The sequence below is a fragment of the Pteropus vampyrus genome, unplaced genomic scaffold (genome assembly GCF_000151845.1).
Source record: "Pteropus vampyrus isolate Shadow unplaced genomic scaffold, Pvam_2.0 Scaffold15, whole genome shotgun sequence".
Classification (NCBI taxonomy): domain Eukaryota; kingdom Metazoa; phylum Chordata; class Mammalia; order Chiroptera; family Pteropodidae; genus Pteropus; species Pteropus vampyrus.
In genome coordinates this window covers 149,472-171,287 of record NW_011888796.1, presented here as the reverse complement: position 1 = coordinate 171,287, position 21,816 = coordinate 149,472, and the positions used below count along the sequence as shown (strand labels likewise).

The following is a 21,816-nucleotide window of genomic DNA, read 5'->3' as shown; positions in this document are numbered from 1 at the left end:
CTTCCTTTAAGACCCTTCTTAAATGTTACATTCTCCTTGACGTCTTTCCCAGTTCCAGGCTGTTAGCCTTTCTTTCCTTTGTGTTCCCATGGTTTATGCCTCTCAGAGTGCTCATGACATAGAACTCTAATTATTATTTGCACCTTGGTGGCCCAACACTTAGCTTTCAGAGAGAGCAACAGAATATACAGTGTGCTTGCCACCCTCCTCTCCTTACCTGAGTTGTTTGAACCAGGAGTGGACACCTGACACAAAGTAAGCAGTCCACAGGCACCCCAACCACCATGACACAGCCTTCTACAAAGGATTCCACCTTTTAGGAATGGCCCTTTAGGGATGGAAAATTGACCCCATTCTCCTCATTCAGAATTTGCACTCAGGCAAAAAAAAGGGATGTTCAAGTTAGTGGTGGTCGGGGGAGGGGGAATGGAGCTATGAGGTCTTGACATAGCATCAGGGCTGATTGCTGTGCTGGACCAGGTATAAGACAAGCAAAGCAGAGGAAGCACCTTGGAAGGGAGAGGAAGGGGAAAAGGCCCAGAGGGAGAAGGAAGCAAGGACGGGGGACGCTACATGGTTTGGGGAGGTGGAGAGTGGCCTTGGTTCCTGAGGGTTTTCAGGTTCCTGTGGGCTGCTCTGCCTCCTGTCTTGGGTTCCAGAGATCCCCCACCAGGCCTTGCAGTACTGCCTCCCTCCATTTCTTGAACTAGTTTAATGAGTTTCTGTTTCTCGTAACAAAAAGAGCCTTGGTTAAAAGAAGTTTACCTCTCCCGCTGGACTGTTAGTTTCTCGAGGTTAGAAATTTTATCTTACCTTTCCTGTATCACTAGAATGTAGCTCAATGCATAGAGGTGTTCAAATTACATTTGTTGAATGAATGATCACTAAACAAATGAACGAATATGCCTATTGGTAATAGATCCAGGGCACTGTTTGCCTAGCTGGAATCCTGCCCCAGTATGCCTTTCTAGTACAAAAACCTCTCTTTTCTTTAATCATCGCAGCTCTATTGCTTATGTCCTCCAGTGTCTTAAAGTCCAGATTTTGACAATTTCAGGAGTTTCCCTGAAGTACCTTCTGCTTTAAAAATACTGGCTCTGGCGCACTGGCATCTCAGGAGACAATAGCTACAAATAGGAGATACAAATACGAGACAACACCTTCGCCTCAACCGCATCTGCTCCAGAAGAAACCCGAGGTGGCCCCTGGACCTTCTCCTGAAGAAACATGGGCAGAAGCAAGCTGTATTTAGAGAGATATAAGTATAGCTTTATTTTTTTTTAAAAACCAACCCAACATTTCCACTGGCAACTGTCAACATATCTTATGACATGAGCACTGTTTCTTTTTTAGTTATTTTTTTTCTTATAAAATGTGTTTAAAACTAAACAGGTGTTTTTTTAATTTCTTTTTTTTCCCCCTTAAAAAATTCACTTATGTCAATGCAGAAAGCCTGAAGATCTGTGGGCAGTTTTGTGGTGATTTCACATGTGTGTTGTGTGTGTGTGTCGTGTGTGTGTGTGTGTGTGTGTGTGTGGTGTGTGTGTGTGTGTGTGTGTGTGTGTGTGTGTGTGTTTTAAAGCCAGGTCCCTTCAAAATTTGTTGGGAAAAGGTCTGTAGGGCATGATAATCTTTTTCTATAAACCCAAGTTCCATGGGATTATGGCAACTAAGATTCCTCCTACTGGGGCAAGAAATAGCCCACAGGCTGGAAAAAGAGCTTCAGGAGGCTCAAAAACAAGCAGGAATGTGGGAGCGATGAAGAATTCCAGTTCCTATCTTGAGAAAATGCTTTCAAACATGATCTAGGAGTCCAGGAGCAATGGAAGTTATTTTCTTATAAACCTCCAGCTTTTTGCGTAACCTCAGGAAATAGAGTCAGACCTCTTAGTACGGTGCATCAGACGAGGGGCGGTGAAGCTGACCTTTCTCGGGAGCACTGACATTTTAAATATACTCTTCCCCCTTAAAGACCTCACCAGTGGGACGTCCTTCCTCTCCTGCCTCAGATACAAAGCCAAAGATACTTAAGAAGGCAAAAAACCCCTTTTGCTTCCCCAGCTGCCCTCTGTCATCACATTCCATCCCTATAATTGTCCCTTATCTCCTGTTTGGTGAATCTTGCAAAAGGATAAACATATAGTTATTGACACCACGGGACGGAATTTGAAAGGTTTGGGCAAGGAAAAGAACAATGACTTTTTCTTTAAATTTGATTTTGACATAAGCATATGAAGCTCCTCCTGCTCCAGCCACTGCCCCTTGTCCTCCTTTAGTGCCCCGCGTGCGTGTACAAACTTACTTCCATCCAAACATCATCAGTCCACTTAAGAATTCAGATTTAAAAAAGAAAAAAAAAAAAAAAGAGAGACGGGAGACAGGACCTTCATGGAGCCAAGAGACAGCGGTTACCCGGTGACAGTGGAAGAGTGTGTGTCTGAAAATTAATGCCTCTATCTGTTGGCTCAGACCTTGAGTTCCTTCACAGCACCTTTGTCACTAACTTCAGAAAGAAAAAGACAGAACAAACAATGAGCAAAGCCTGATGAAAAAAAAAAAGCAACCATGGTAATAATTACAATGAAAAGAGAACCCCAAAGCAGCCACATGGCGATGACTCATGTTCATGCCCTGGCAGCTGAGTGAGAGAACAGTGATGCATCGAGTTAGACAGACGGGAGAAACCCGGCCCCCAAGGAAAGCAGAAGCTCAGGAATAATCAGAAGGTGAAATAGAAGATCGTGAAAGGTTCTGATCTTTGCTATAGGTGAGGGACATGGGTGGGGAGATGGGCAGAGGTGGATTTGTTGCTGATGTTGGTTTGTATTGAATTAAATACTTGGCAAAGTGGGTGTTTCCTCCATCCCGTTTGATTGATTAAGACTCTGCCCGTTCAGTTCATTGCCAGGGCCTAGGTTGGGTGAAGTTCCTGGGGCTCAGATCCTAAAGCTGCCTCTCCAGGGCTGCTCATCCCAGAGAGGTCCCTGGTGAAGTGCCCTTCTCTCAGAAGTCATGGGCCTGCCCTGCTGGAGGCCTGGGCTGTGGCTCAGAACCCCTTGATGTAGCAGTAGGCCTCCAGACTAGCAAAGAGTATGTAGAGGAGCCACAGGCTCACAAACAGCCAAGTCGTGGCAAGCTTGCAGCCACGAGGGCCGCCGAGCTCCCCGCCTAGGTGGGGCCGCCGGCGGTACAAGAGCACGCTGATGCAGACGAATGCGAAGATGGTGAAGAGGGTAACGGAGAAGGCCAGCGTGCCTGCAGACACGTGGAACTCCTGTCCCTGAAAGGCCCAGTAGATGGCGGCCACGGACCAGGCCAGGCCGATGCCCAAGAAGACGTTGACGGCGTTGCTGCCTGTGACGTTGCCAATGGAGGCGTCTGCGTACACGTCCTGGATGGCGGCAGCTTTGCTGGCAAAGGTATCTGGAAAGGGGCAGAGACAAATGAGAACTGGTGGGAGGCTGAGATGTGGAGGGCCTACCTTTGAGTATATCCAAAAGGCACTGGGGCCAGCAGGTTGAGCCCGAGGAGAGGCAGCTCTGCCATTAACAAACTGTGTGGCCTTGGACAAGTCATCTTAGTTCTTTGAGCTTCCTATTCCTCATCTGCTGGAGTCTGAAAGATTCCTAAGGACCTTTCTGGTTCTGAGATTTACCAAGTAGGTTTATTGTTCTCTTTTAACTTTTTTATTTTTTCTTTTTCAGTAAGTGGAGTTTGCTATCTCGTTCTATCTCCCCAGGGAGCCGTGACATCCTGGGAAGATGCTTAGGGTAGATCCCTGACTGTAACTGTCACATGGAGAATTTTTCTCATGTAACACAGACAATTACTGCTCAGTGCCCATGGGCTCAGCATTGTGCTACATGCTGCTGGATTTATGGGGACAGGGGGCATGATGAGGAACCATGACAAGGACATGCAGGGTGAGCTACAGACTCAAGGAAGAGGGGGCTCTGCCTTTGCGATGAGTATATGGAGCACAGGGCCCTGCAGGCTGTTTGAGTTTAGATGTTGGCATGGATTGTGGGCTTTGGAGGGACTGTCAGGGACACCTAGCCACCCTTTTATTTTAGAAGTAAGGAAAAGAAAGGTCAAGGAATCTATCCAAGGTCACATGGGAAGTGAGAAAGAGATTTAACCCTAAAACTCTCACATCAGGGCCCTTTGCCTACCATCAACCTACATCCAGAGTCTCAGCCAAAGCCACAAAATCAGCTGAGTAGACCATATCGAAACCTTCTTCAAGCCCCTAGGACTGCCAGCTGTTCCCTGGACCAACTGCAAGGACTTGGAAGTGCTCCAAGCTCTTGCCCTGCTGTCTTGGTTTCCCTCCTTGTTGCCAGTTTTCTCGGAACTCCCAGAGGAAACCTCTTGCCTTCTCTTGCCTATGATCTTGCTTTTTTGCCTCTGATCCTCTGCAATTTCTCCCCACATCTGTTCCTTTTTTGCATATCTGTTCCTTTCCCTCTGATAGTTCCGGCCCCTTGAGGCCTAGAGAACAGAGATCACAGGGCATTTTCTCCACAAAGCCTTCTCTGGATCATCCATATAATTTTCTACCACTCGATGCAGTTCCATAATAGCTGAACCTCTTGCATCACCAGTGTATAAATAATCCCATTGGTCTGTGCTGAGGTTTGAGGAAGAAGTTTTCCTAAAGTGTGATGTAAATTCAGTTACTCTCCAAAAAGATTTGTTTTCTTGGTCCAGGAAGGGTTTCCCTGAGTCCTGCTAGCAGAGTCCTAATGAAACTCAGCCTAATCCTCTTTAAGGAGGATGCTCTCTCTTCCTGCAGCAATTGAGAGGCCAGCAGGAGTTCAGGGTTCAAACACCCTGAAGACCCCAACTGAACTAAGTGGGGAACCTGAGCTAATGCAGCCTCTCTCTGTCTGCTAACTGCTACTCACCCTTCCAGCCCAGCTTACATATACCTCCCTCGGAAGTTACCCCTGACTTCCCAGGTCCCCCTGTTTTATAATTGCACGGTATCTGCACTTTTTTTTCATAGAACTTATTGAGATGATTTTGATTATAGTAGTTGAGTGTAGTCTCCATAACTGGCTTATAAACTCCATATGAAGAGGAGAAACATGTCTGTCTGTCTTGCCTCCCACTATAGCCCCAGCAACTACACAAGCCTGTTATTAGGCTCAGTAAATATTTGTCTAATGAATGAATAAGTGCATGCCTGTTCCTGTCATCTTTAGGTGTTTGTAAGGAAAAAAAGAATATGAAACACATCATATGAAAGGACAAGAGCTCACTAAGCTTCCTTCCCGTGTCCCACTGGGAGACACTTGGTACTCACAGGTGTCCTCGTAAGCAGAGGAAGAATGTTTGTGGGCATTTCTACAATAACATCCTCAAGCAGGCCAATCTTTAGCCCCTCAGAGACTGCCAAAGGGAAACGGAAGGAGAACAATATCTATACGAATAGGCCTGCATGTCCTTGTCATGATTCCCCAACATACTTTTAACTACATTGTTTGTGGCCTATTCGTATAACACGGAGGTTAAGAGATTGGGCCACTTACCCGGGCAGGTAATATGACCTCAGTGAGCCTCAGTTTCCCCATCTGTCAAGTGGGGATAGTAACTGTCCCTATTGAATAGGGTTTTGGTGAGCATTACAGGCATGAAACATGTAAATTGCTTAGCGTACATAGTTCCTGATACATCAAAAGTGCTCAAAGAAATGTTAGCTTTCAATAGTAATATTACCATGAATCTCTTTGATTGACTTTTGTGTACCCTAGGGGCAGAGAATCTATTAAGCTCAGATCTGAGATGGTAAGGAAGATAATGAGGCAAAGTGTAGGGGTCACTTAAACCCAGTAATAACCTCTTTGCAAACCCAAGGACCCCTCACTCTCACCTGGCACAGAAGTGCCAAATGCCACAAAAACAACAGCTGTGACTGAGTCCTTGAGGCCAATGGTGCAGCCAAAGTGAGAGGCCAGGTCCCCGATGATGGCCGTGAGCATGCCGATGATGAGAATGGAGACGACGAAGCAGGCCCAGCCGTGGCAGTACTCTGTGGGGGGCACGCAGGCAAAGAGCACTTTCCAGAAGACCGTCAGGAAGTGCATGACGTAGTCAAAGCAGGATGGCAGCCTCTCCTCGCCTGACTCATCCTCATCCTCGTCCCCTGCTGGAGGCAAGATAAACATGCCCAGGAAAGGGCAGTGAGGTCAGATCCCCAGAGGTCAGATCCCCATTCTCGAGAAAGTCGAGTCTAACTCCCATCATGAACATCATCAGCTGGAAGGAGGCTCCAGCTCGTTCCTGGGCGGCTGGCATTGGCCAGGGCCTGGGCACCAGAAAATGGCTGGGAAATGGGAAATGAGCCGGGGTGCCTCACTGGGCAATCTGAATGTAGGGCACCCAGGGAGAGTGGGAGAAAGAGGACTGGAGAACAAGGAAGAGAGGAAAGAAATTAAGAGAGAGTATGGGAGACCATGAGAGGGACAAGGCAGTGGAGGAGAAAGAGAGGAGAATGGAGCAGGCTGCATTTGGTTGCCCAGGTGAAGAAAAGTGTAATCAGCGAGGTACCCACTTTTCACTGGACACCAGTGGGGCTCCTTATAATTTTTCTGACATGACTGTTGCAATAACCTCATGGTTCTGGTCATTATCTGTCCCCAGAGGAATGGCTGTCATTCCAGATCAGGCAGGCATACCAGAGAGCCAGTGCCATCCCCCAAATATCCCATGAGACAAGTGGGGATGGGAGCCATTTGTCCTTGCCAGGAAATGTGGGCAGACTTGCCCATTCAGCAGCCCGGGAGGAGAGGATGTGCTGAGGCGTGCTGGCGCCTTGTCAAGGGCAACCTCTGTAATATTTCGCACACGCACGTGGAAGCTGGGTTTCGAAAGAGCCAGAGTCAGGACACTGGGGTGCCAACTGCAGCTCTGCCATGAAGAGAATCTAGAACCTGGTGCAAATCACCTCTTGTTTCTGAACTTCAGTTCCCTCATTTGAAAAAGAAGGGGGTTAGATTATGTGGCCTACATTCCATTATTGTCTCTTTAGGGGCAAAGTAAGGTCATCAGAGAGGGCACTGGGGGTATTTGAAGTGGGCGACGTGAAAAGCAGGGCAGCAGCGGTGGCAGCAGCCCTCTCTTCCTGGCTGTACTTTTGCAGTGGCTCTGGGGCCTCAAGAATATGACCCTGTAGGTTGTTATGACAACAAAGGCTCAAGAAAAGAGACAAGGCCAGTAATGCTCGGCAGTGCAAGGAGGCCTCAGTGGTGGTGAGAGCCTTCCCATCCCCATTGCAACATGTCTGTGGGGTCCCGGGACACTGGCTGTGCTGTGGGTCCCCACTGAGGGAATTGGTCAGTACGTGACAAAGGAGAAGTTTGAAATCATCCCAGATAGAGGTCTGCCAGTCAATACTGAGATTTTATAAACTCCAGACGCCTACATTTTAAATCAGAATAGTTCTCCATTTGACAAAAATGAGGACCAAAGTAATGAGAGGAAGGAATGGTGGAAAACAGAATTTACTGAGCTCATGTTTGGTACCAGACTGTATCTTTCTATTTATTTTTTCTGAGAAAGGTAGCAATAGTTCCCTTTTTGGATGAGGAAATTGAGGCCTAGAGAGGATAACTTGTCCTAGTTTACACAGCAGAACCAGGATTCGAAGCCAGAGATAGCCATGTTCTTTTAGTTACCCCATGATCCTTTTCAAAGAGACCTAGTAAAATGCAAACATCTAAGACTAGAGGTGGGAACACTGGACACCAAGACCTCCCCAGAAGTTGGTGGGTTGTTGATGGGGCCGTGTTCTTCCTTCTCCGATGTTACCTGCTTCTCCCAGCAAGGCCTGTGCCCATCTTGAGACCTCTTACCTGCACTGACAGTGATGGCTTCCATGAATTGGTCCCTCCAGGAATGGGTCCCCACAACCAAGGCCAAGTTTGTCTTCTTGATCAATTTATCCACTGTACTCTGTCAGGGAGATAAAAACTTGGAACCATGAGGTTAGAATGCTCAGAACCATTCAGAATTCTGGTGTTTCAAGAGAATGAAAGATGCCCTGCATCCCAGGGGCTCCGTGTGTTCTGAAAGTTACACATGGAATGGCCTTGGGAGATATCTTCTGGGGAAATCCTTCTATTTCCATTTTCTTTGGTTGTGACTGCTAATGTTGGATATTTAGAGTAATACAATAGAGAACAACAATAATGATATCAATGAACCTTGCCTTGAAGTAGTAAATTTTAGTATCTTTGTTTTAAAAATACAGTTAAACCATAGCAATGACACATGTATTCCATAAGCTGTTATATTTCTTCATAATATTCCTCGGACACAAAATAGCCAGCACTAATTGTTCCATGTTACAAATGGGGAAACTGAGACTGGGGCGAGCAAGTGACTTGTTCAGTTTCAATTTCATATATTCAGTGGTTAAACTGGAACTAAACTCCACATCTTCTACCTCCCACCCCATTACTCTATTATTCAATTAGATCTCACTTATGGCCTGACCTTGAACTCATAGGACTCTTCAATGATGACCTCTAGTTTGGGGTGTTGACCCAATACTGGCTTTCCCATTTCTGCTATCCTCTTGGCTTCCTCTTCCTCCATAGTCAGCTTCCTGTCTGTCACCTCTGCAACAAAACAAAATCAGACTAGCTTTAGCACTTTCTCTATTCCCTAAAAGTCTAAAGCTCAGAGTGTTAGGCTGGGCAGTGGACATAAACCAAATAGCTCTTGGAAATGGGAATTTTGTGCTTCTTTCTATAAAGTGCTGAACAAATTATGACCATCAGGCCATGAAAGCGTTCCTTGTAGACCTGGAATAAATCTTTCCATTTTATATCTCAGTGGGCCATGTGACCCAAAGACCTGAGAAATACCAAGTAAAGTGCCCAAGTCATGTGGAGAGATATTGAAGAGTTGGGAACATATCTCTTGACTTGGAACTATTTTGAACTGTTGTGCCTGACTGGTCAGCTACTTCAGGTGAGCGTTCTGGGTGGTCAGAGCCACATCTAATTCAAGTGCAACATCCACTGGTTCACATTCATGTATATTTCCAACACTCTTGGCACTGTCCCTTTTATAAAGGACAAAGGGGGGATGTTTCCAGGAATACCTACATTTCATGGAAGTGAATATTATCCTCACAATGAGAAACTTGGAAGATTTTCCCCCAAAAACTTCATGATTTTCCAATAAAGTTCCTCAGAATTTCTATAAGAAGCAAGCACATTTCTTCTGGAACACAAATATTTGTTCAAAAATACAACAGCAGAAAAAGATCTTCCTTTACTTTCTTTTGAAGCATTCCCTGTGTCCCTCTCAGCATCTTGACTCAATTACCAGTAGTCCCTTCTTATGATGAACAGTTAGAAAATTTTTCCACTTCAGCTGGTGAGTTCATTTTAAGATCACTTTACCATGAAGGCATGTTTTCTGGATTAGAGTGAAATAGAGATTGAATCTTTTTATTCCCCTTTGATTAGAAAATTGTTTTTGGCAGCCTATTTCTTTCAGAGCTCATTTAAACATCTTTCCATCCAAGTCCACATTCTTGCATGCAATTAATTCTTTTATTCGTCTCCTTAATTGCTTTCATTCCACACAGTGAATTTCCTAGGGAAATCCTCTAGTCTTTGGATAATCTGAAGGACAAACTGGGTCAGAGGCCAAGAAGGTCTTCTTTACTCTCTATCTTGGGAACTGGTGAAATGTGGGGAGGTGTGAGACTCGAGTTCTTGAGGTTGCCAGGAAAGGAATTCACTGAAAGGACCATAAGCCAAGGGTGTAAGTTACCAAGCAGGGAGACTATTTTATATAAGAGTTTTCTTAGTTGGCCTGACTGAAGGTGGTAAGACAGTGTGCAGAAGATTCCCGAGCTGGCTGTTTCACTCAGTGCTTCTGGCACCACACATAGAAGGCAATCTCAAAATGTTTAGGAGCTGTCCATGGTGCTGTCCTCCCATTCGAGTTGGTGACGGCTTTCAGAAACAATGATTTCTCAAAGTTCTATGTCCTACTGTATATTTCTAAGTTAGCAGATACCCTCTAGCAGCCTTATTTTATTGAATCCATTAATTCTGAGTCTCTTGTTAGTTAATTCTGAAGGTAAATCTGGGAATATCCAGGGTTCTGGCTATGAAATCTGTGATCCTAGAAGCCAGACTGCAAGCCACTCGAAGAAAAAGCCTTTGGAAAAATACATAGATTTCTTAAAATCATGGGTACTCTTCCTCTGCCTGTGGGTTTTGGCACCATATTGCAATGACTATCCTAACAGCGACAGTATTACTCCCCCTCCCAATTCCCCCGTGTTATACTTTACATGTGCCACAAGAACTTTATACCAACATAATGAGCTCTCCAGTGACATATAAATGTACCTGTCTAACCCCTTGTCTAGCAATCAATCTAGCATTGTATCCATCTGGCAGGATATTGATCAACCTACTGACCTGTCCACCCCTGTGGTGACAATTGGTTTTTCCATCTAGCTTCTGCAGAAATGTCTTTGACAAATAACCAATCCTCTATCTTTGGATCTCTTTCAGCCCCAGAGAAGCACTCCATATACCTGTTAACTGATTCCATTTAAATCAGCTCTGATTTAATGTCTTGGTTTGGTAGTAATTCCTCCCTTATTCTATTTTTGTAACAATCATTCCTTAAATTCAAATTAAGTTAATTTCTTGAGAGACTGATAAATCTCAAACCTAAAAGACCATAGTGATTCTATCTTCAGAATTTCAAGCAAAGAGAATAAATGGCAGGTGATGTTGATATTCATAGAGACTAAACAAACTCTCAAATTTAGAAAAATGAGGAGAGGGAGAGAGAGGCAGAGGCAGATACAGAAGCAGAAAGAGGGGAGGAAGGAAGGGAGGAAGGGAGAGGGGGAGTAGGGGAGAGGAGGAGAGAGGGAAAGGGGAGAGGAGGAGAGAGAGAGAGAGAGAGAGAGAGAGAGAGAGAGAATGAGAATGAATAGGATGAAAGATTGAGCAAATATTGAAAGAACAAAGAAGTTGCCAGGCCAGACAGGAACAAATTGACATGAATGTTCTACAGGCATCCTCAGAAAGAAGTGTGGCAATGCAGCCAGCGCTCTCTCTCCCAGGTCCCTGAACTTGGTGGTGTAGCTCAGAATGAACATATTAACTCTCCATCTTTCACCACCAGGAATTGTTAATCATGTTTGCCTGTCCACCCAGGAAAACTCAAACAAATATTTAAAATTTCCAGTGAATTTAAAGTTAAACCAAGGGCTCCTAAATTAAAGGTTTACAGATTGAAAGATCTAGGAAATGACACCTTCTTTTCCTTTTTTAGCTTCTATTGGTATTTGTACAAATACGTTGAAAGTATAAAGAAACTTAAATTAAATCACAATGTTTGTTGTGTGTATATGCGTGTGGTTGGTGGGAGTGCTAGACTTAAATATCCAGGGAGAATAGTGGAATATATGGGTTGGAGGTAGTGCTTATACTATTAGTATAAAGAGGAAGCAAGAGGACAGGGAAACTGGAGTAATTTTTTTTTTTTCAGAAAAGGAAAATGTAGGGGTTAACCTATATTTTTTGTTTAAGGATCCAAAAAGGCAAATGTCCTTACTATGTATACTGCCCCTTCTCAAACCCAAGGTGGAGCCTATAGGTGGCATTGAACACCAATGAATTCTATAAGATGCTTCTCTCTTAAATGACCTTAATTTTTTTATGTGTTTGAAGAAGTTATACAACGTAAAATGTTCTCTTAACAAAATTTGAGACATCTTGTGTAGTTCACTCTGCCTGCACCGAAGTACTCTTAAAGTAGGTGTATGTCCTACAATAGGATATAGATTCTGCATGAGAATCTCTCCAAAATAAGTTCTCTAAAATTTTAATTTCCAGCCAGACAATTGCCTCCAGCTCCAATAATATCTCAATTCTTGTTGTTCATGGCACATGTGACTTCAAGTGTCAATGACGAACCAAAGTTCTAGCAATTCAGACCTTGGCTGTGATAAGATGAAAGATCTCCAGGATCATTAAAATTCCAGATTCTTTAAAAATTGCTTTTCATGTTCTCACAGCAGCTACTGATTATTTTCCCCTGGATTGCTCAGGATCAAAGTATTTTCTTTCAAATCCCATCATGATCCTACTAGGAGATTCAGCTCTGACTCTCATCCTCTCTTGCCCCATATGAGATGGCAGATGAATTAAGACTCAGGAGAAGTCTATGACCTACCATCTCTTTGGTAAGTTTCAATTCCCTTCCGAGTCCCAGAGAGGATCGGTCTATGCCTGTATCTACATCCATCAATGGAAATGGTGCTCAAGGAGTTGCCTACTTCCTCATGATTAAATCAAGTGAAAAAATAAATCTCTGAGTTTTTAGGAGAACTTGTCAGTTTAACTTGAGCTTACAGTTTCTATTAAATAAATTAAAGGACATCGGTCTTAAACTAAATAAAAGCACTAGCAAGAAGTAAAAAAGAGGGGGCTTTAAAACACCTCTTACCTGGAGACAACAGGAGCGCTGTTTGCAAATGGATACCAGACAAGGGGAAGAAAGAAAAGGAAAGAACATTAAGTTCGCATCTCTAAAGTGTCCCCAGGCTTTGTGGTTTCAGCAGCATAAGGAAAGCAATGAGCTTAGTAGGTGAGAGCTCTGTAGCCACATGCGAAAGGCAGCATTTGGAGCATGCGCAGCAGCAGCAGCAAGGGGTGTGGGCCACTGCAGAGACTGCTGAGCACCAGGGCCCTGCAGTTATGAGAGTTCCCCCCATGCCTTTCCTGCAACTCTGAGGGCTACGGACAGGAGAAGGAGGACAGGGGAACCAAGTAGGTAGAGCAGAGACAGAATTGGTCATTCGTGATCTTCTAAGGAATCACATTATCACGTCCATTCTGTAAAGAAGTGAGAAGCAGTTAACTTGAAAACTGTACAGGTTGCGACCTGGCCAGAGTAGCTGGCTTATCAGTAGAGAATATGACCCTGGGGCTTAAATAGAAGCTCAGGGCACTGAGTATTGGTGTACAAGAGTGGAACAGTGCCCAGTTCAATCTTCTATCCCTGACCTCATAATCAGATCATGCTCAGCCTCCCAGTGCCTGTAACATTTCCATGGCCGCAAATGGCTACCATGTCAGCCAGAACTTTGAGTCCCCCCCACCCAAAAAAGAGAAATGACCAAGTGAGAAAGTTAAGTCCTGCAGAATTTTCCTTTATTGGTTCATCTTTTTATAGATATAGCCTGGATGTCAGGGCCATGTACTCCTATCATTTTGTATCACCTGTGCCTAGCAAAGTCACTGCAACTAGTAGTTGTTCAGTAAGTTCTGTTATTTGCTGACTATTTTGGCAATTATATTTTTTATAAATCTTGTGGTGCTACATATCTGAATGGTGGCCTTTTTGTTCCAGAAAGGACAGGCTAAATCAGTGTCCAGACATTCTGAACCAGAGAGGCTGTCATATTCATAGACAGAAATAGACTGAAAGTTATTCATACATGGAAGATGACAAATACAAGGTCCTTACATGGACTAGGAAGCTGAGTTAAAGATGTACGCAACATAGGTTGTCCATAGTCCCTAAATTTGTATTTATGCTGAACTCTTTTAGATTTCAAGGTCCAAAAAATAAAACATTCTTGTGACATATCAAATTTTCATCTTGATGGTTAGTACAGCCCCTTACTCCCTGGCTCTTGTCAAATAAAAGTCTGGAAATGTCCTGCCAAGTACTCCTGGCATAGCTGGTGACTAAAAACGATTGCTAAGGAAACAGTAGGAGGGAGGGTGTTTGTGAATTGTTTCTTCTAAAAATCTAGAAATGCAACTCAGGCCTGTGATCCATCATCCCATATGCATAGGCTGAAGAAACATGTGGATCCAGAATCTTTATGGTATATAAGCAGCAACTGACTTTTTCTGGTTTGTCCCATGTGGACTTCAAAGGGGTAATGGATCAAGGGATATCTTTATTGCATTGAGATAGGTAGATGATAGATAGATTATAGATAGATAGATAGTAGATACATACATACATACATACATACATACATACATGACAGGTAGACACACAGATATGTATGTAGGTAGGTAAATAGATGATAAATACATATATATATACATACATAAATACATACATAGATGATAGATGGATACATACATACATAGGTAGATAGATAGATGATAATAGATAGATAGATGATAGATAAGTAGATAGATACATAGATAGATAGATGATAGATAAATAGCAAGAGAGCTTGTTCATTCTGCTCCTTCTATGGATCTGCATGGAAGAACCCTTTCTTGACCCCAACTTCTAGTGGAGACCAGAGACCCAAATGCATCAATGTTCCCAGGTAGGCCGGGAAAGGGGCAGCTCTTCCAAAAGGTCTCTGCTGCCCTGTTTTCGCTCAGACGTACTTCCCAACACCAGGGTCATCCCTAGCACAGCAAGAGGGCTTGCGGTCAGCGCAAATCGCACCATTCTTTGGTTGCTGTCTCCACTAATCTGAGACTTTCCACCTATCAGTTTTAGATGGGTCAGTGAGATCCAAGTAGCCCAACTTTGAATAACACAATACCTCCAGGGTGTTCTTCCTGCTGCTGCTGATGAGAGAAGTTGGAGCTGAACTTTCCTTCTACTGATCTCTAGGGTCAGGTGAGAGTGGTCTATCCCTTCTAGACATGCCAGGGACAAGCGGGAAACAGCATAGCTATGTGAATCATTGGAAGCATCTGGGAAGCTTGACAGGGTAAACCTGTGGATGTGGTAAGAGGAGGCACAAACAGGCCCCATTCTTGGGGGAGAGTGCTTTCCCCTCCCACCTGAGACTTTCAATGTCCAGGCCCAGGCCCAGCAGCCTTGACTATGCTACCTGGCATTGCTCTCAGAAGTCCACTCTAGATCCCAGCACTTTCCCTGTTCTGGAGCGACTGTGTTTCCTATTCATCTCTCCCTTTCCTCTCCCCTAGCTTGTCCAAAACTTTTAATCTCACCTCTGAAATCTGTTTTGTTTGCCAAGAGTAGAATCTCCTATTTTGAATCCAGTTCTTTTTTTTTTTTTTTGTAATGCAATTGTCATTTGACCATGCAGAGACTATGCTGTTCTAAACACCTAAGACTCTCCCATGTAGCAGTGATAATGGAAAGCAATTTCCATTGTGCTGTTTCTCACTCCAAGAACAGCGGGGAATTCTGGAAATCAGGATGGGTTTTCATTTGATTCCGAGTCTAGGCAATCATAAAGTGACGTTTCACCTTATGATCTGATGCCGAAATATGGGAAGATCTGAAGAAACTGAAAATTAATCCTATAGACAATAGAACAGGATGCAAAGAAATACACATTTTCCGTTATCACTGTCCAACTTGGCATCTCGGTCCCTGGGAAGATCTGGGGGCATATCACATCGATGACTTGATGAAATCCTTGTCTTCTTAGCTACATTACCCCCAGGACTAGACTCCACCAGGGCTTTGCTGACAACTCCTTGGACAAAGAATCCAGTGCAGCCAAAAGGGGTTCTCAAGTGGGGAATAGACACACAGGCATTTGCATTTGACCAAGCCTCTTGAAGGTTCACCTTCGGTCACTCTCTGTCCTGCTGTTGATAGGGGTTTGTTGGGGAGTTAGAAAAGAAGAGCCTCTTAACTGGTGGAATAAAGTCAGAGACAGACTTCCAACCTATTCTTCTTGTCTGGAGGCACTGTCTTCTTTCCAGCAACCCTGGGTGATCCTTTGTGTTGCTTTCATTTGCACCAAGGTAGTTGGGACTGTGAAAATTGATGAAGCCAGTTTACAATGACCTTAGATATGTCTGCAGCCTTCAATCAATCATGAAGACGGGGAGCAAATGCACGAGGGTGGTGAGGATGGAGTGGCACAGGTGTTGAGACAATTTCTGAGCATATACTTGGTGGCAGAAACTAGAGGATTGGCAAGACCACAATCTGGGAAGCAATGGAACCAGAGATTTTTTCTTTCTTCCAGTGCTCTTTGGCAATCAGGTTCATGGCAGCAACTTATTAGGGGGCCGAGGAAAGGATGAGTAATAGAAGATGGAGAGGGCTTCTGCTTCTAGAACACCAGGTGTGTCCAAACCAGTGTGGGCATAGAACTTGTCAGATCTGCAGAGAGAGTCCACAGAAGATAGTGAGAACTGATCAATCATATGCATCTGAGAAGTCCTGTCAATGAGGCTTTGGGAGTGAAGTTGCCAGATCTCTTAGGTCTGTCCTTGGGTGAAAGGCTTTATGATGGTCTTTGTTGTGTGAATACAAAGTAGATGCAGAATAATCACCCCTTTTTGACAAACAGGTGGATCTCATTATTTCATCTTCCATGAGGCACCCAGCAGCGTATGTCTCCTGAAGGGGAGTGTGTATGTCCTCCTCTTGGTATTTCCCAAGAGCACCCTTACCCATTCCCACTTATATTCCTCCAATACTTTCAGAGTAGTGGCTTCCAATCATGTTCTTCAAGGGTTGCAACATAGTCAGTCCTTTAGGAGTGGCACCCTGGCAGGTATTCCAAGATGCATGTCCAGAGGAAAGGAGATGAGGCTACTTCTCCGGTATGGTATGAGGGTTATTGTGGGATCTGGGTGATATGCTCATTTGCGGATGTGAAGCAAAGAGATGGCTTCTGTGAACCATCCAATACCTGTTTCTCAAGGATCAACACCAACTACACCATTTAGAGTCCCCTCTCCAATGGGAAAACCCTTAAGTCAATACTCTGAGCCTGCCCAATGTCAGTCCTTTTTCAGGGCCCTCTACCTAGGGAGATTTTCACACTTGGAATTACATCTTTTTTTTTTTTAGACTCTTAATTTTCCTCTTTAGAGACTGCATTATCCTAAAGTAGCCTGAATAAAGTACCTTACCTTGGGCTAGGAACAGAGGTGGGATAGGATGGGGTGGGATGCCAAAGGGAGGAAGAATAGCTCAGGATTGCAGATTATATGACTATTTCAGAAGCCAGCTCTCTCTCTCAGAGAGCTTTCAGAAGCTGTGGCCTCTGACAAATGGTGTACCTTTCCATGACACGGTCTACCCAACTGTGAAACAGCCAGATAAAACACTTACCTCCATGAAGGGCAGAGAGGCCTATGGGACACTCTGCAAGTGAATAACCTGCCAAGCACGCAAAGGAGGTTGGGGAATGCAGCAAAAAACTGTCAAAGCATCATTGCAACATGGGCCCCAGCCCCCATTTCAGACCCTCCCCCATTCAATCCAGGCTAGAGAGTGAGGGGTGGGAGGGGAAGAAGGCAGGGAAGGGGCACCAGCATGCATTGCATCACATTCCTTTCTTTTGCTTCTCCTCCCCACCCACCAAGGAGTTTCCACATTTACAGGTCATTGTGTATGTGTGTGGGCTGTGGGGGAGAGTGCAGGAGACAGTGGGAATCAGTAAATCATGAGGGTCATAAGACGTTGAGACTGCAGCACTGCCCAAAAGGTGGGGAAGGAGGACTTGGAAATAAGCTAAGGCTAAGAAGGCAGAGATGATACCGAAACAGGGTGAGAGCGAGAATACAGGAGGGAAAAGAATAAAAAAAGTCTGTTGGTCAAAAGGAAGAAGGAAAAGGGACGAAAAAGGGAAAGAAAAATATAGTTGCTTTTTGTTGTTGTTTCTTTTCAGTTTGTTTAAATTTTTTCTTTCTTTTTGTTGTTTTATTTTGTTTTGTTTTGTTTTAAAGAATCTCACACCTGATATTCCACGTTCCATCCATTTCGGTTCACCAAGGGCAATGAAGAAATTCTCTTGCCTTTCGTATTCCTCCTCATCTACTATTTTAACCCTTATGGTTTTCCTGTAGGGACAACAAGAAAGAGAGTGTGTGTCGACTGGGTCGGCAGATTGGTTGGTCGCTTGGAGCACAGCCTTTAAAATCATCCCCCATCACTCTTGGCACATGCAGCTCAGTCCCGCCATGGTGGCTTTGACAGGACTGTGGTGGATTGTATTGTTCTTATATTTAAAAAATGGTCTTAGGTTTTCTTGTCTCCTTGATCATAGTTGTCCTTATGGGTGAGAGGGAAAGGGAGCCAGGGGGACAAAGAAAAGTGGGCAAAGGAAGGAATTCAGGTGGACAGCAGGGGAATGGGAAGAAAGAAGGAGTTGATGGTGGGGAGGAGTTGTTTTAGATCCTGCTGATGGTTAGTAGGAAGTGAGTTGGGCAGCACATTCCACTGGGTGTCACATGGTAACAGTGGCATTTCTTTGGGCAGGTAAACTACTGGTCCATTGGGAATAACCCAGGGCCCTTCTACAACAGGAAATATGTCAATGGTACCTAGCTAGGGACTTGTTTCCTTTCCTTGTGTCCATACTCACTTCTAATGTGAGCCTCATAAAGAAAAATTTTAAAGGAAGGTATTTACGAGGAAGGGAAATAGAGAGAGAGAGAGAGAGAGAACGCAAGGAAGGCAGAATTCTATTATCTTTCTCATTCTTTATCTCACAGGGCTTCTGTGGTGGAAACTAAAATACACATGTATTAACCACAATGTGATATAGGACTCCTTTAATATTTACAGCTGATGCACTCCTGGGGAAGTGTGAAGAAAATAATATAAATCATCAAATTCTAAATCACCTTTGGACTTCTGTCATTTCAGGGCGATGTGTCCCAAAGCTGGCCTCCTTTGGTACTGATTATCAAGGGCCCAAGGGACGATGCGACGGAAATTTCTGTTCATTACTGGGCATCTCAGCAAAGCATCGTGTCTTTTAAAAACAAATTATCGGGGAACCAAGTGTTCCTTGAAAATCACTCCCCTCCAAAGACTGGCATGAGGCTGGCTCAAGACTATCATCATTGGAGAAGTTGGTATGTGGGCCTGGACCTCCCCGTGTGGCTTCTCTTGGTCCTACATGAAACTATATGCAGTGAGGTTGGTGGGTACCAATACTGAACCCTGATTATTAATTCTCTTTCTCTCTGTCTCTTTCTCTGTCTCTTTCTCTGTCTCTCTCTGTCTCTTTCTCTGTCTCTCTCTGTGTCTTTGTGTCTGTGTCTGTGGTTGGCTTTCTCTCTCTCTGTCTCTCTCTCTCTGTCTCTCTCTCTCTGTCTCTGTCTCTCTCTCTGTCTCTCTCTGTCTCTCTGTCTCTCTCTGTGTCTCTGTGTCTGTGGTTGTCTCTCTCTCTGTCTCTCTCTCTCTCTCTGTCTCTCTCTCTATCTCTGTCTCTCTCTCCTGTGTCTCTCTCTTTCTCTCTCCCATCTGGGACCTAAATGCTTTCTAAAGGGCAAAGAAATTCTAACAAATGGCCTAAAATGTCTAATCAGAGTTTCTGCTATATCGATCCCATTCTAAAGACAGGCTCAGCTTTGCCATCTATGAAGTGGTAGATTGATCTGGGTTGGTTTGTTGGGCACAGGACTTGTGTGTATGTGTGTGTGTGTGTGTGTGTGTGTGTGAATGCGTGTTTTAAGAGTACATTTTTTAGTCACCTTTCTGGCACTTTTTTGGACAACTTGCTTAGGGGAAAAGACAAAGCTCACTGTTGTCAAGAAATTTTTTTCGGGAATTTCTCTCTAGGCCCCAGACCCTGGGGCTGTTACGAGATATGAGCCTGGCTTGTTTTTCCACTGCGGGGACTCTGCTGTAGGATGAGACCAGCTGCTCTTATATTCCTCCATGGCCTAGAGGAATATAATTGAAAATTCTGCCAGGGAAGGAATGTTGCCTCAAATACTAGCAGCTCCCCGCTCCACAGTATCATCTATCCAGAAGAGGATTTTCTGACTTGCTTATTAGAAGCCTGAGGTGTCTGGGGTTATTTAAGTTGAAGGCAAAAAGTCCATCTACTCTGAGGAGTCCTGTGACTTCTTGGAGAAGCTTCCACTCAGGTCAGAATCCTCTTTCCCAGTAGTGTTACTCTCTGCCTCCATATTTAGATGCTCATCATAGGGAAAACAGAGTGCTGCAGGTAGGTCTTTGACTTAGACTTGGAATTCAAAGCTGTACTTTCAGCTCAATCAAGGTCAAGAGAAACACACCTTGGTAGCAGGGATTTGGCAGATAAGATGGCTCCTAAGGCCTGCTTTTGGGGAATGGGATGAACCACAAACAGAGCCAAAATCTAAATATACTGACTGTCAAGGCCCAGAGACTATAAGCCTAGCCCTGAGAATAGCTGTCCTATGGAAATCTGTGCTGAGAGCCAGGGCGAGTTTCCAAGTGCTGTCCTGCCTGGTGCTGTACTATCTGGCCTTTTTCTTTTCTGTATATTAGGCCATTCAGGAGAAGCAGAGAGCCTCGTATACGATACTCTCAGGGCTGTGGCTGGCACCCTCTCTCTCTTTTTTGCTCTTTCTCTCTCTCTCCCTCCCTCTCTCTCTGTTCTTCCCCATATCCATTTCCCCATCTTACAAAATTACCATTGGCTCTTGAGCATCCCTCTTATGGATACCATGTGACAGGCTGGCAGATGTTAGGACACAGCTGGGAGCAAAAAGAGGAGAGGGAGAAGTGAAAAGAGAGAAGGAGAAAGGAAACAAGAGAAAGTGAACCGAGACGTAGGAGGAAGAGGAGGAGAAGGAGACAGATTGGAGAAAGGAAGAAACAGAAGAGGAGAGAAGCACGTTCATGTTAGTGTGAGGACAGGGTACTACACCTTTCTGAAAACTCATTTCCACCATGCGGGGGCCCATCAGCTCAATGAAGTAATTCTTGTTTTTCTCATACGCCTCATCATCAATTACCTTGATGTGAATTGTTTTGCTGTGGATGGAAAAATAAGTATCATAAGCAAGGAGTAGAGTGGAAGGCAAGCCAGCCAGCAGAAAAAACAGGAAGAGGAGGAAACAGTGAAAAGGTCCAGAAAGGTCAAAGTTTGCCCCAATACCACAGGGGCATGGAGGAGGGAGGCCGCCCCGGTCCCCTTCCAGACTCACTGGGCTCCTTCTGGGCTTCTTGTGCCTTCGTGGCATTGCCAGACTTGAAGACTAGAAAGAGCACAGGCTTTATAGTCAAAGGTTCTGGGTTCTGATCCTGGATGTGCTATGTGAAACTCGGACAGATAATTTAACTAGTATACAAACAGGTTGACTAATGCTTATACCATCCCAGGGCAGTTCTGAGAGCAAAGAAATAATATATACATATAATGGCTCAGACATTTAGGTCCTGCCATAATATTTACTTCCACATCCTTCTTGCTTTTGGGACAAGTGAGAATTTTATTTTTTAATTTTTTGACTTTTAAAATCGCTGATGTTGATCTGAAAGATGGCTGAGGGCAAGTTGGCCTGTGGGAACCTTGCCTGGAATAGCAGAAGTCACATAGCGGTGACTTTCACAGGGAGACCAGGAGGACCGTTTGGCTCAAATCAATCCTGTAGAAGCAGATGTAGGTCCATATACCCCGGGCCCCACCACCCACTGCTTCAAAAACAAAGACTGCATCCTGTCACTTGCCACATCCCTCCCTCTCCCCTCCCCCGCCCTACACACACAGAAACACTTGGCTAGGCACTAAGATGCGTGCTCAGCTTCCAAAAGGCTATAATACTTTGGCCTTCCTTCCTTCAGAGCAGTGGCACTGGTAATGGAGACTGATGCCTGGGATCAAATCCAGCCCCCATCTGTCACTAGCTGGGTGACCGTGGGCAATGAACTAAAACTCTCCAAGTTTCATTTGTAAAGTGGAATACTACTCCCTACTTCATAGTGTTCTTAAATGAGATAATGAATGCATTGCTTGGCAGAATACGTGTTCCCTAGGAAGTGTTTAATAAGTAGCAATAATTATTATTAACAGCAGTGTGGCCTGTTTGATGGTTTGAGAGTAACATATATGGGAATCTGATC

The 21,816-nt window shown here is 44.4% G+C and overlaps 1 protein-coding gene across 3 annotated transcripts in view; it reads right to left on the bottom strand.

The window, feature by feature from the left end:
- Positions 1-1,420: 1,420 nt before the first annotated feature.
- The window catches only part of SLC8A3 (solute carrier family 8 member A3), a 123,919-nt gene continuing 103,523 nt past the window's right edge, over positions 1,421-21,816 (bottom strand). Inside the window, exons 3-9 of one of the 3 annotated variants that reach the window (XM_023526826.1) lie at positions 17,710-17,813; positions 17,083-17,130; positions 12,499-12,516; positions 8,500-8,624; positions 7,857-7,956; positions 5,876-6,151; positions 1,421-3,423 (exon numbers count right to left, since the gene is read on the bottom strand). In XM_023526826.1, the coding sequence (XP_023382594.1) occupies positions 3,047-3,423; positions 5,876-6,151; positions 7,857-7,956; positions 8,500-8,624; positions 12,499-12,516; positions 17,083-17,130; positions 17,710-17,813 (1,048 nt within the window). In that variant the 3' untranslated portion in view covers positions 1,421-3,046. The remainder of the gene's footprint in view (positions 3,424-5,875; positions 6,152-7,856; positions 7,957-8,499; positions 8,625-12,498; positions 12,517-17,082; positions 17,131-17,709; positions 17,814-21,816) is intronic. The other 2 variants (XM_011383592.2, XM_023526824.1) reach the window with 2 other exon arrangements.